Raw genomic sequence first — 14,065 nt, 5'->3', positions numbered from 1 at the left:
GACCTAGAGGGTTTGGGATGGAGGGATGTCCAAGAGGGAGGGAATATATGTATACATATAGCTGATTCATTTCATTGTACAGCATAAAGTATCACAACATTGTAAATCAATTATACTCCAATTAAAAAATTGTTGAACAGGTCACATCTCATGGAGAAGGTGACATTTGAGCAAAGGTTTTAGGGAGGTAAAGAAATTAACCATGTGGATATCTGAAGAATATCCACATGGATATTCCAGAGACAGGAACCAGCCATGGTATGTGATAAGGAAACCAGTGTGACTGGTGCCAGGGGACCAGAGGAGAGGCAGAAATCTGAGTCCAAGGATGAACAGGGAGCAACTCAGGAAGATGTGGATGGCAGCTCTAAGGACATGGGCTGGAATTTTACTCTGTTGCAACAGGAAGCTGTGGCAGAGCTGTGAACAGAGCAATGGTATCATTTGATACATTTCCTCTGGATTGACTGCTGCTCTGCAGAAACCAGACCTTAGGGGGTAAAGGGTTAAAGTTGCAAGGCCTGAGAGGAGGCCCCTGCAGAATTCCGAGAGAAAGAGTATGGGGGAATCACACCACAGACACTAACGAAGGTGACAGAAAGAGTGACTTCTGTATGAACATTAAATGTAGGGCGAACAGAAGCCCTTGAAGCATTGGATGAGGGGTGTTGAGAGAAAAAGAGCCTCAAAGATGACTCATTATAAGAAGATGTAGTACATATATACAGTGGAGTATTACTCAGCCATTAAAAATGATGAAATAATGCTATTTGCAGCAACAGGGATGGACATAGAGATTGTCATACTGAATGAAGTAAGTCAGAAAGAGAAGGAGAAATACTTGTGACATCCCTTATAGGTGGAATCTAAAAAGAAATGATACAAATGAACTTACTTACAAAATAGAAAGAAACTCACAGACTTAGAAGATGAACTTATGATTGCTGAGGGAGATGGATGGGGGAAGGGATCGTTTGGGATGGACATGTACACATTGCCAGATTTAAAATGGATAATTAACAAGGACCTACTATATAGGACATGGACCTCTGCTCAATTTTATGTGGCAGCCTGGATGGGAGGGGAGTTTGGGGGAGAATGGATATATGTATATGTATGGCTGAGTCCCTTAGCTGTTCACCCGAAACCATCACAACATTGTTAATCGGCTATACTCCAATACAAAATAAAAAGTTTAAAAGGAGAAAAAAAAAGATGACTCAAGATTTTCAACATGAGCAATTCAAAAGGTGGGGTTGCCACTAACTGAGGTGAGGAAGGCCTCCACTGGGGCCTGTGTAAGGAGAAAAGTCCAAGAGTTCATGTAACGGAGTCCAAGCTTGCTCAGCTCACCACAGGATAGGCCAGTAAATCTGAGATGAGGTGTTGAGGCAAGGAAGACAACTTTATTTGGAAAGCTGGTTCACGGAGAAGATGGCAGATCAGGGCCTCAAAGTAACCATCTTGTTGGGGCCTGGATGCCAGGTTCTTTTATGGATGAGAGATGAGGGGAGGCGAAGAAACAAAGTAAAAAGACCATTTAATTCATGAAAATATCTTTTAGAATGACAAGCCTCAGCAGGGGCATATGTTAGTTTCACTTCCTTATAGCCCTTAACAGGTGGACAGGATCAGGCTACCTCCCTATGAGCCAAACAAAGGCACCCTAGCCCAAGGGTCAAGCAGAGGCGGGTGGGTAGCACTCCCGAGGCAGGCCATTATGTATGCCTATAATAACAAAAATGGCAAAGTAAGAATTAAAGTCACAGAGCCAGATCCAGTATGGATTCAAAATTAACCCTTATGGCTACATTTAGATTTCAAGATTTTGACGTGATGGATTTGAGATGACTGTGAGACACTCAACTATTGACCAAGTCAAAATTCATCATCCTCAAAGAATGTAAGTTCTCTGAGGGTAGTCTTCCATCTACTCTGTTCATTGGCCTATCTCCAGAGCCTTAGACAGACGTGTAGGTTCTCTATTAAAAATTAATTTAACAAATATTTGCTAGGTACTCATTCCATGTCTTGCTCTGTTCTCCAAGCTTGGGAGGACAGCAGAGACAAAACAGCTAAAATTCTCATGCACCTTACATTCTAGGAGTGAGAGGCAGATAAACAAATGAAATAAAAGAAATCTTCTATCTGTTGGTGTACCTGTTTAATAAACCTTCGCTGGATGTTTACCTACATGGCACTCAATGTTTATGATAATAAACATATTATCATGACTCTACCAGGAGGAAATCAAGACCCTGGAGCTGGCATCCCACCAGCCTGTCTTCCTCCAAAGCCCCTTTCACCATATCATGCTGCCTCTCAGAGGAAGTAACACAAATCCTATCCTTACCAGGTAAATACCAGGGCTGTGTTTCTTTTCATATAAGCACTGAAAGAAAAATCTGCTCAAAATAGGACTCTTTGGGAAATGCAGTCCAGGAGGACTGCCTGGAAGTGGGCAGGCCCCAGTCACTCAGCTCCACTCAGTCCTCCTTCATGGAACCAAACCATGCAGCTGAATTTCTCTCGAAATCTCAGAGCATTTAAGGGCCATCACAATGATTCCTCTGAAAGGCTCAATTTGCAACCTTTCACAAAACTAGAAAGGTGGACTAAAAGACACTTGATATGCATATAAATTTTGAGGGAAAATTGTTTATCCCCCTTGCCTAAAAGTGAAACTGGATTAATTTTCCATTCCCAGCAGCATCATCAAGGAGATGGTTTGGACTTTAGTAGCCCCAATAATTTCAGTGCTCACTTCTCAGCCTCACTCAGCCATCGGACATTCTCAGCCATCTGACATTCTCACCATGTCATGCAGCGGACCACCCCCAGGCTTTTCCACGTATTCTCCATAGAAATTCTGAAACAGCCATGGCCCCTGCCCTCTGTCCATTTCTTATCCACTTTCCACATATACAATAATCTGGTATCACACTTCCTTTCCCACCTACATCTCCTGAAAGATAAACCATATTGCTTCCCTGGTGGCTCAGTGATAAAAAATCTATTTGCCAATGCAGGAGATGTGGGTACGATCCCTGGGTTGGGCAGATCCCCTGGAGAAGGAAATGGTAACCCATTCCATATTTTTGCCTGGGAAATCCCATGGACAGAGGATCCCAGTGGGCTACAGTTTATGGGTTCACAAAAGAGTCAGACATGACTTAATGTCTAAACAACAACAAAATTTAAATGATTATTTATCCTCAAAAATTTGTAATTCTTTCTCCTATTTAGAACTGTCTGAGCAGTTCTTCAGGAAGTTCAGTTCTAGAGATTTCTCCTCTGGATTGCCATCTCTGACAACACTGCAATTTTTAAGATAAAACATGTTGAGTTCCCATCAGTTGGGTGATGGCCATATTCATCTTGATGTTACCTCTCATGCAGCTGATCCAACAAAAGAGAGAATTTCCATGACCAGCAGTATGTGATCCACCAATAACCTACTTTTCCCAAACCAAGAAAGAGGTGTTCAGACCACCAGATTCCTTAGCACCTTCTGATGGACTTCGAGAGACCTTCATGTTGTAATTCCGAGATGGACTGAGTCCTCTCCTAATGTGACACATTACTTTAATTCAAGAGAATGACTGGGATCTTAAACATTTCCCTAAAAAATCGAGGGCAGGATGAGATGATTGATAGTATCACTGACACAGTGGACAGAAGTTTGAGCAAACTCAGGGAGATAGTGAAGGACAGGGAAGCCTGGCATGCCACAGCCCATGGGGTTGCAAACAGTCGGATATGACTGAGCCACTGAGCAACAAACAACAGAACACATGCAGCTTTTTGCATGGTGAATAAAGAGGGCATCTTTTCATCCTCACAATAATTTTTATTGTTCTTTCTAAAGACTCCAAATTATAGTCCAAATTACAAAGCAAGAATCATGCAATATAGAGGGTTTAATGGTGAAATAACTGTTCAGTGCCAGTATAATGGTATCTGTCTGCTGTCTATCTGTAGGATCACAAAAGCTTTTCCAATGGAAAATGAAAAGGTTTTATAAGGGGCAGACAGTGCCAGTAACAACTCATCCTGGATACCAAAGTGGTGAATAAACCCTCTCAGTAATGAGATTATGCTTCTGTACGACACAAACCTGGCAAGTATACCTAATTTTAAAGGTAATGTATATTTTAATGTGTTCTAATCAGCAGGAAGCCTGAATGGTAGCTTTAAGTTTATAACCATAACCAAAAAAAAAAAAAAAAAGAAAAATCAAATAAACAAAATCCCCTCTCTCTTAATTCTTTTTATGTGCAACACCTGCCCTAAAATCTCTGTCCTTATTTCCTCCTTGATAGAAAAGAAAATCAAGTGTCAGAATTTGGACTGCAAGTGTAAGATATTATCAAAGTTGTATTCCATCATCCATCTTATTTTGTATTGAATAGACATATTTTCTAAATATCACACCTGGTAACTTCCCACAAATTTTTTCCACTTAACAATCACCTATTCAGATATTTGGCCTTAGGTATAAAGGTACAAATTTCTGGCACAGCCTAGTTGCTTCAAGGATTTTTTTTTCCCCAATCTGCCTTGAAATTCTGTCTAATGTGCTGCTTTAGGCTTCATAGAGCCACAGCTTTCAAGTGATACGTATAGACCTTTCCTGTAGGAATTATGCAAATCTTATGTAATATTTGTGAGATGTGTTAAAATCCTGGCACAGAAGAGAACTTTGAAATCCAAAGCTGTTCTATAACTTTCTTTTTTAATCAGCTGCCAGCTGGATTCTGCAAAGCTACTAGTTCCAGTTCCTATGCAAGAACACTGCTACCATTTTAAACAATATACTTTTTTTTCCCCTTGTTGAAGGAAAGGTCACAAGGAGGGTAAAGTAATGTAGCCTCAGGGAGGCTAAAGAAATCCCACCACTTGTTCAGAAACCCACCACAGTGCACAGTGAGTGGATATGCAATCCAATTCAAAACATTCCATTGGAGAGCTCCTTCTGAATCCTAACCTTGTAAGTGGTTTCCAGAGACAGAGCTGCTTTGAAATCTTGGTGTCTTCTTCCCATGAACAGATTGTGACAAATGAATGAAATGGTGTAGGGCAGCTAAAGCTGGGTGAGGCACAGTTCAAAATAAAGCCAATCCTATGTTAAACGCATTGCTCTGATGAACCACATATGGAAGGCCAAAGGTAGCGCCGCTAGGCAAAATACAGGGTGCCTCATTACATCGGAATTCAAGATAAACAAGGAAGAATTAGTTAGCTTAAGTGTGTCCCAAGCACTAAATGGGATAGACTCAGAATTCATATTTACTTAAATTCAAATTGGACTGGACAACCTGTATTTTTCAATGCTAAACCTGGCAATACTTACCCAAGGAAAATTAAAATAGTTTATTTTCAATCAATATTATACTATCTTGCACCAATGAAAAACACAGATGGAAACAATTATATAATCATTTATTTTGCTTTAATGGTTTCTATTACCTTATAAATGGTAAAAGTCTCAACAATATTAGAACAGGTAAAAGAAATGAGCTAAGCTGCTGTGAAAGATCATGAAGACTACTTAAAGATCCACACATCAGAAAATCTGATGTCACATCAATCCCCATCACTGAAATAATTTAAGCTGCGACTACGAAGTGTAATGCCATGAACTACGTACACAAATGAATCTTATTTTATAGTAACCCTTTGTGTGTGCTAAGTCCCTTCGGTCATGTCCGACTCTGTGCAACCCTAAGCACTGTAGCCTGTCAGGCTCCTCTGTCTATGGGATTCACCCTACTTGTACATTAACTGGATGATAACCTATTAACCTTGCATTTCCAAGTAAAAGTGGTTAATAGGTTAGAGCTTCCCTGGTGGCTCAGATGGTAAAGAATCTGCCTGCAATACAGGAGACCCAGGTTCAATCCGTGGGCTGGGAAGATCCCCTGGAAAAGGAAATGGCAACCCACTCCAATATTCCTGCCTGAGAGAATCCCATGGACAGAGAAGCTTGGTGGGCTACAGTTCATGGGGTCTCAAAGAGTCAGACACGACTGAGCAACTAACACTCCAAGTAAAAAGCAATGGCCTACCTCTTTTCATGACTACTGCTATATCCTAAATGAAGCATCAGTTTTTTCTAGGCAACTGTTTTATTTAATATCTTGGTAGCAAAGCAAATACAGTCAGATTTCCATATCCAGGGGGTCTGCATTTATGGAGTCAACTAACCTCAGACTGAAAATATTGTGAAAAAAATTCCAGAAAGTTCCAAAATCAAAACTTGAACTTGCTGCATGTCTGAAACAATTGACATAGCATTTCCATTCCATTGGGTATTTTAAACAACCTTGCTATTGTTGTTGTTCAGTTGCTAAGTTGTGTCTGACTGTTTGTGACTCCATGGACTGCAGCATGCCAGACTTCCCTGTTCTTCACCATCTCCCGGAGTTTGCTCAAACTCATGTCCATTGAGTCGATGATGCCATCCAACCATCTCATCCTCTGTCAACCCCTTGTCGTCCTGCCCTCAATCTTTCCCAGCATCAGGGTCTTTTCCAATGAGTCAGCTCTTCACATCAGGTGGCCAAAGTACTGGCGCTTCAGCTTGTCTTTCCAATGAATATTCAGGTTGATTTCATTTAGGATTGACTGATTTGATCTCCTTACAGTCCAAGGGATTCTCAAGAGTCTTCTCCAACACCACAGATGATTTAAAGTATACAGAAGGATGTATGTAGATTATATGCAAATACTATGACATTTTATATAAGAAACTTGAGCATCTGAGGATTTTTTATGGTGAGGGCAGGCTGTGGATACTGAAGGATGACTCTATTTGTTTCCTAAACTAACATATACAATTTCAGTAACATATTTCAAAAAGGGAGAAAGCTATTATAAATACTATAGCAAGATTCCTTTCATTTGGGTGTTAAAAAACAGCCAATCCCTTTTGAAAATATGTTTAACATCCCTCTTCATTGTTTCCAGTGAATGCTGTACCCCCTACCTCTGCCCCCTGCAAAATTATTGTTTAAGAAAATCTGCTCAAACAATGTAAACATTTGGCCACTATTTTTCTTATGAAAACATGCTGCTGCTGTTGCTGCTAAGTCACTTCAGTCGTGTCTGACTCTGTGCGACCCCAGAGACGGCAGCCCACCAAGCTCCCCCGTCCCTGGGATTCTCCAGGCAAGAACACTGGAGTGGGTTGCCATTTCCTTCTCCAATGCATGAAAACATAAGCACCACTAAATTAGGCCCAAATGATCAGGTTAAATTAGAGATCTGGCCATTACTGATGATTTTGGATTCTGGAGAGAGCCATGCTGGGTCATTCATACACCACAAAATGCCTTTTCCTAAGTTTTTTGATCTCAATTATCCAAAATTTGTGGATCTTTTTAAAGATTTTTTTAAAATTTTAAACATTTAAAAAAAATTTTGTTCATTGATTTATTTTTGGCTATGCTGAGTCTTTGTTGTTGCACAGGCTTTTCTCTAGGTGCGGTGAGCGGGGTCCACTCTTCATTGCAGTGTAGTGATTCTCACTGGAGCTTCTCATTGTAGTGGCTTCTCTTGTGTGGCATGGACTCTATGGTGTGGGCTTCAGTAGTTGTGCATGACCTTAGAGCGGTTCCCAGGTTCTTAGAATACAGACTCAATAGTCGTGGTGTGACATGTGGGATGTTTAAGGCTCAGGAATCAAACCCATGTCTCCTGCATTGGCAGGTGAATTCTTTACCACTGAGCCACCAGGGAAGCCGAGTTGGGCTCTTGAAACACATCAGTTTGCAAAAGACTCTGTGGAAGAAATAAAGTCTTCGGTGACACTTGTGTTTGTTACTGAGTGTTTTTTGGACTGTTGTGCTAAATTTGAGCTGGCACATTATTAACCTTTTCAAATTAGGCATTTAGTAGGCTCAGCTGAATCTTTTCTTAATTTGCACATGAGGATTTGCCAGAACAGCTGGCACTGTGCTGGAATATTGGTTGAGATCTTCAATTTACACAGGCCAAGCAGAAACACATACACTTCAGAGAGGATGACCTAATTGGTGCTGAACACAGTCACCTTTATGAATCAGAATAATAGCAATAACAACTGCTAATACTTATTGAGTGCTTACTATGTCCCAGGCATTATAGGTATGAACAGTCATTTACCACTTTCAACAACCTAATGAGGTTTTAGTCCCTCAATTTTGTAGATAAGAAAAGTCAAGAATGGTTAGATTAGGTCCCTAGATTATACAATTTAGTGGTAATAATTTTGCTTTGTACAAGGCAATCTAACTGCAGAATTTGAGTGCTCACCACTTTGCAATACTGTGTCAACAAATGTATCCCATAGTAATAGAAAACTTCTACCTTCTCAGGTAGGTTTCCCAGTGAAGGATGTGTTCCTTTGTGACGCAGACTTCAAGGGAATAGGAGGTAACCAGGCTAAGCGATGCATGCCACCCTTCCCCTCCACCCTCAACCAACCATAGGCAACCGTGCTGTTGCCTTAAACATGTGTGCATTTTTTGGGTTTATTTTTAACACGTTTATGGTAAGATTTATGATACTCCTTTAATATGCTTATGATAAGGCCCTTCCATATACTGGGATCTATAGTGAGAACAGAGCCATAAATGTGGAGGGTGGGGTCTTCCAGGAAGGACATTTGAGATGTTAGTCGCCTGAAGAATGATGTTACAGGCGCAAGACACAAATAGGCTCTCGAGCTGGGTGGCAGACTGGAATCTAGCCCTGCTGGTCTTGATCACCAAGCTTGGGTAATGGGGCAGAATGCTGCATTCTCCCTGGGGTGGGGTGGGGAGATCAGGGGCATATAGGGCAGAACCCACATCAGAAAACATGGAGTCAAGGGTTTTTGTGTCTTTCTTATCTATGTTTGTTTCTCCTTTGAACTACTTGAATGTTTGGAAAAGGCCTTTGGAAAGTTCCAGTAAATCTCAGATGTCTCAGTGAGAGAATTTTTAAACATATTGTGCCATAGAGCACTGGAGGGTGGCAACAACGGTGGTGGGAATGACAGAATTGAATCCAGTGGGGAAACAGAGGGATGAAGATGGAAACTTCCTGTGGCCCCTCATTCTCCCTTCCCTCTTGGTTCTGATGCCAAACCTCAGAGGTTCTGGCTTGTAATTTAGAGGTAGTGTTTCTGTATGCCTAGAGTACTGGCCTTGGAGGTGTTTGGGAATGGTTTGTAAAATAGCCAAGCTAGTTTTCTACCACAGTCAGCTCTGGAAGAACTGAAGACAGCCCAAGATTTCTCTCTCTTCCTTCTTTTTAAAATACAACTAAGTATAGAGGTCTACTTTTGCTGCATTGTTGACAATGCACAGATATTTACAAGTGTCCATTATATAGGTTAGAAGAAATGCTAAGTATTTATAATGAGTAGATTTATTAAGCTAAAAAAAACAAAGTTCCCTGCTACGCCCCATTCCTGACTCAAGAAAGTATCATTGAGAGTTTTACAGAAAACTTCCTGAAGCCACTAAAGTTGGGTGGATTAAAAAAGAAACAAAAGAAAAGAAAAAGCAACTGCCTGGTGAAACTAGCTAGAGATTTGCCAAGGGAGCCAGAATGATCCACTGAAACATGCATGCCACTTTCATTTTAAGAACCCTAGTCCCTCTCTCCTTTACCAACTTTTTCTAGAAAAGTTGTATTTTAGTTTCTGAAAGCACCCTACTTGGGGATGTAGAGAAGCTCATAAGGTATTTATACATTTTTTGATATGATTTTCCTGATAACTTACTGTAGGTAGATCTAACACACTGATTCCCAAAGAGACTTCTTCCCAGGCACAAACTCAGAGGAAAGGATGAAGCTTCCGCAGGCTCTGTTTGGGAGACGGACTCAGAAACATAACTATGTCCTCCGGGGGTCAGGGGAGCCCTGGAAGTCGGAGGCTGTGATCTTCTGGACGCTGACCTCAACACAGGTCCTTTAGGATGAGAATGAGGCTACTCAGTCAGTCCCTGAGCTACCAGCCTCCTCACTCTGTCCAGGAACAAGGGCAAGATTTCAGCTGCAAAAAACAGCAGAGCTAAACTCTAAAACTGGCCAAGGAGGGAGACAAAATCGTGAGTTCCTTGCGCGGGGGTGGTGGGGGGTGGTGTCCACAATACACTGCCTAATCCCTGCGTTGCCAACTGCTAGAGTTGTTTAAAAAACAAACAAACAAACAAAAAACCGGAAGAAATTAAAAAGACAAGCCACTACATAAAATTAGCCAACAAATCTACCTACCAGCTCTACTGGCTAACTGACAGTTTTCTGAGCCCCTAGCCTCATGAAAAGATTTCTAGCGAGGAAAATGGAAGGCACCTTCCCTGTCATTTCATAAACGTTTCTTGGCAATGCCGGGACCCTCGGCTGTCACGCTTGCAGGGATCCGTGCGCTCCCAGCTTGGCCAAGGCTGCGGACGCTCAGAACCGTGCAGACACCAGAACCGTGCAGACACCAGCTTTCTGAGGCGCTCGGCAAGTAGAGGAAGACTCTCTCTAGCTTCAAGTTGGGAAACTTTTCCTCCAAACTGCATTAACCTTTGTTGAGCTGCCAGGAAATCCCTAGTTTCTTTTAATGGGATTGTGATGACCTGTGTCCATGATTACAGGAACCCAAGCAATTCAGGACGAAAAATACATATACACGTTCTACAAGCATGAGTCAAATGATTTATGTATGGACGTGGCTTTGGGACATTCTTATCTTTAAACACGCCGGCGTCCGCGCACTCGGCGGCTTTTTCCTCCTATGCCTGTCCCTTGTCGGCCTGCATTTTCTAGGAAAACTGGGTACCCCAATCTCTGACTCAAAGCGCCTTTCTGCATCTCCCCACCAAGCCAAGCTCAATCCTCGGGCTCCTCTCTCCCCAGTCCCCTGCTTAGAGGCCGCTGCCGTCCGTGGTCCAGAGAAATACGCGCGTGGGGAAGCCGACCCGGCCGGAGGGGCACGGGTGGAACCAGGAGAATGCTAGTTTTTGCCAAGTTAACAGTTTCAGCCAGAGGGCACGGATTCTGGGGAGCCTAGGGGCCACAAGGTAGAAGTGGTAACTCCCCAGCGGTGATCGGAAGCTCGAGCCGGGTGGGAGCGGGGCTGTCAGTGCCGCACCAGCCTCAAGCGTAAATAGGAAAGGACGCGGAGACAGAGCCCACCAAAACTCGGGGAACACAAACCAGCCCGGCCAGGTGCACAGCCAAAAGACTTCACGCTTTCCCAGATGCTATCCCCCGCCTGCTTCTCTTTCTCATCCCTCTCTGGGTGGAACCGCGTCGGGAAGTCTGATGCCCAACTCTGGCATGGTGTGCTCAGAGACCCGAGAAACCCCAGTGTCGTCAAGCCTGGCTTCAAACGCGTTGGGCAGCCACCTGTTTCACAAAGCCCGGAGTTTGCTGCGGGGGCGAGCTGCGGCGGGAAGAACCCTGTCAACCCCTCGGTCCGCCTCGGCACAGAATCTCCAAATACGCGCATCACCCCAAAACCAAGTGCGCACATACCTTTGCGCAACCCGAGAGGCTCGCACCACTCCTGCCAACCGCGCGCGGCGACTTACTTCCCGATCCCCCGGCTTCAGCTCCCAACCCAGCCCTGACCTCGGGTCCCATACCGCGCCCGACCCCTCCGCCAGGGACAGAGCCCGAAAATACCTGCCGTGAAGATGCAGAGAGCGAAGAGGGTCTTGCAGACCATGGTACCTTGGTACTCGGTGCCGAGCCCGGAGCGGACGGCGGGAGAGTTTGCCGGGACTGACCGAGCGCCCCCGAGCGCGGGCAGCTTCTCTTCGGCCCGCTGGCTGCGGCGGGAGCCGGGCGGCCCGGGCGACGGCAGGGGAAGCGAGGCGAATGCCGCGCGGCTCCGTCAGCTGCTCGTCCTCCGGCGCCCGGCGCACTTCTGCTCCATCCCAGCCGCCGGAGCCCGGGGCCGCCTCCGCCGCCGCGACAGCCGCCGCCAAACCCCTCCCACCCGGGCCCCGCGGCGATGACAAGGCCACCCCTGGCCTTTCCTCTCCCGGCGCTCGAGTCCCGAGAGTCCCGGCCCAGGGCGGCCTCTGCTGGACGGTCAGGGCGCGAGACCCGAGTTCTGACCCGGTTCAGCAAATGTTTGGGGCCGTTAGCACTGTGCTGGGAACTAAGGGAATGCAAAGAAGTGAGAGCAGATCTCTGTTCTCAGGAATTTATCTCAGGTTTCTTACATGAGTTACAACCTTGGTGATCGTATGCCATCTTAGGTGTCACCTCGAAGGGCCAAGACCCCACCGTTCTAAGCACATACACTTTTTTCCAAATATGAGAGCCTTTTTCTTTTTTTCATTTCCCCAAATATTCTGTGTGTACATTTAAACCCTCATTCCCATTCAGCCCCACTGCATTTCCTGGTGCCTGAGCCAAAATGTCTGCTATCCTATTCAGCTTCTTACTGTTACCAGAAGAAATAGTACTAATGTCAGGCAATGTCAGTGATCGTGGGATAACTATGAGCGAGGAACCCTACTAGGTGTATCATGATGCCCTCTAACGGCCCTATGACACAAGAATTATTACTCCATTTTACAGATGAGAAAGCTAAGGCACAGAGAAGGTAAGTAATGTGCCCAGGGACACAGAACTGGTAAGGACTGCATTCCACAAGTCACGAGTTTGTGTCCCACGGCATAATAGCAAAGGTTGTCATTTCTTGAGATATGCTGTGTGTTGGACAACTGTGCTGTACAGGTATTAACCAAATCACGTTTTCATAACAATCCTTTCAGGTGACACTGTTACATCTTCATTTTCAGGGGAGAAAATGAAAGTGCTGAGAGGTTTAAGTACTTGCTTGTGTTCATACAACTAGATAATGGTAGAGATAAGATGCCTGCCTAGGGACCCCAGGTCATCCCTGTACTCTCTCTTCAAAGCCCAGAGTTTCTGTTGTGTTCACCCAGGTCAACGCTGACCTTTCACTTATCCTCCCACCACCTTAGACCTGCTTATTTCTACATTTCTATCAGACCGGATGCCAGATCACCTCCCAATATCTATGTTATTATGAGCCTGGTGGTCCCCTAGGCTGGCTTCTTGGAAGGCTCAGTGGTAAAGAATTTGCCTGCAATGCAGGAGACACAGGTTTGATCCCTGGGTTGGGAAGATCCCTGAGGAGGGCATGGTTACCCATTCCAGTATTCTTGCCAGGAAAATCCCATGGACAGAGGAGCCTGGTGGGCTAGAGTCCATGAAGTCTCAAAGAGTTGGAACAACCGAAGTGACTGAGCGTGGTCCCCTGGACACTAGAGCTGGCATGCTGCAGGAATTAAGGAGTGTTCTAAAGAACTGATTTGCTCAGAACCATGAGTAGTGCTGGAGGGCAACTTTTTTCTTTTTTTTCTGTGACTTCTTTCTCATTTCCCAGACAGAGCCTCAGGTTTCGTTTTCTCATTCTCTTGGATCTGATGACTTTTTCTGTGATGACATCAGTTCCTCTGCCTGACCCTACCGTTACCACGATTACAGCTTGCCATGCTTCCCCAATCAGATTAAACTGAGCTCATGTTTTTTCTTTTGTCTTGGTAAATGTATTGATTCTTGCTAAAATAAGTAACCAAATGTCCATCCCCCTTTCCTCCTCCCTGACCAGAGAAACTGCAAATTCAATTTATTAAACAAGTTGTCTTAATGTTTTTGACCTTCAGGTCCTTCTGGTTTCTAGTGTAATCTATGTGATTATTAAGAATTTCTGCATCTGTGTGGTGACTGGTGGGGAGGCAGGGACCACACACAGAGTTCTGCAAGCACGTTCTGTAAGGCTCTGGTGCCTTTAGATAGGGTCATTTAAGTAAGAGACTCTGTGACAGAAATATTTTTCAAAAACACTTCACAGAAAAAAAGTATTCAATTGAAATTCAATAAAACTTTAATGGAGACCCTTAGTAGTGCAAAGCATGTGTGACTGGCTTTGATATCTAAGATGCTGGTTTGGTACCCAGCATGGCAATCCACTCCAGTATTCTTGGCTGGAGAATCCCATGAACAGAGGAGCCTGGTGGGTTACAGTCCATAGGGCTGCAAAGAGTCAGACATGCCTGAAGTC

General features: G+C 44.1%; 1 protein-coding gene across 1 annotated transcript in view; it reads right to left on the bottom strand.

The window, feature by feature from the left end:
• Positions 1–11,953, bottom strand: part of PARM1 (prostate androgen-regulated mucin-like protein 1) — a 129,152-nt gene extending 117,199 nt beyond the window's left edge. Inside the window, exon 1 of the mRNA XM_027544756.1 lies at positions 11,647–11,953. Coding sequence (XP_027400557.1) covers positions 11,647–11,689 — 43 coding nt within the window. The 5' untranslated portion in view covers positions 11,690–11,953. The remainder of the gene's footprint in view (positions 1–11,646) is intronic.
• Between the last annotated feature and the right edge of the window lie 2,112 nt (positions 11,954–14,065).

This window comes from Bos indicus x Bos taurus, chromosome 6 (assembly GCF_003369695.1).
Source record: "Bos indicus x Bos taurus breed Angus x Brahman F1 hybrid chromosome 6, Bos_hybrid_MaternalHap_v2.0, whole genome shotgun sequence".
Lineage (NCBI taxonomy): Eukaryota > Metazoa > Chordata > Mammalia > Artiodactyla > Bovidae > Bos > Bos indicus x Bos taurus.
This window is presented reverse-complemented; position numbering and strand designations above follow the sequence as displayed.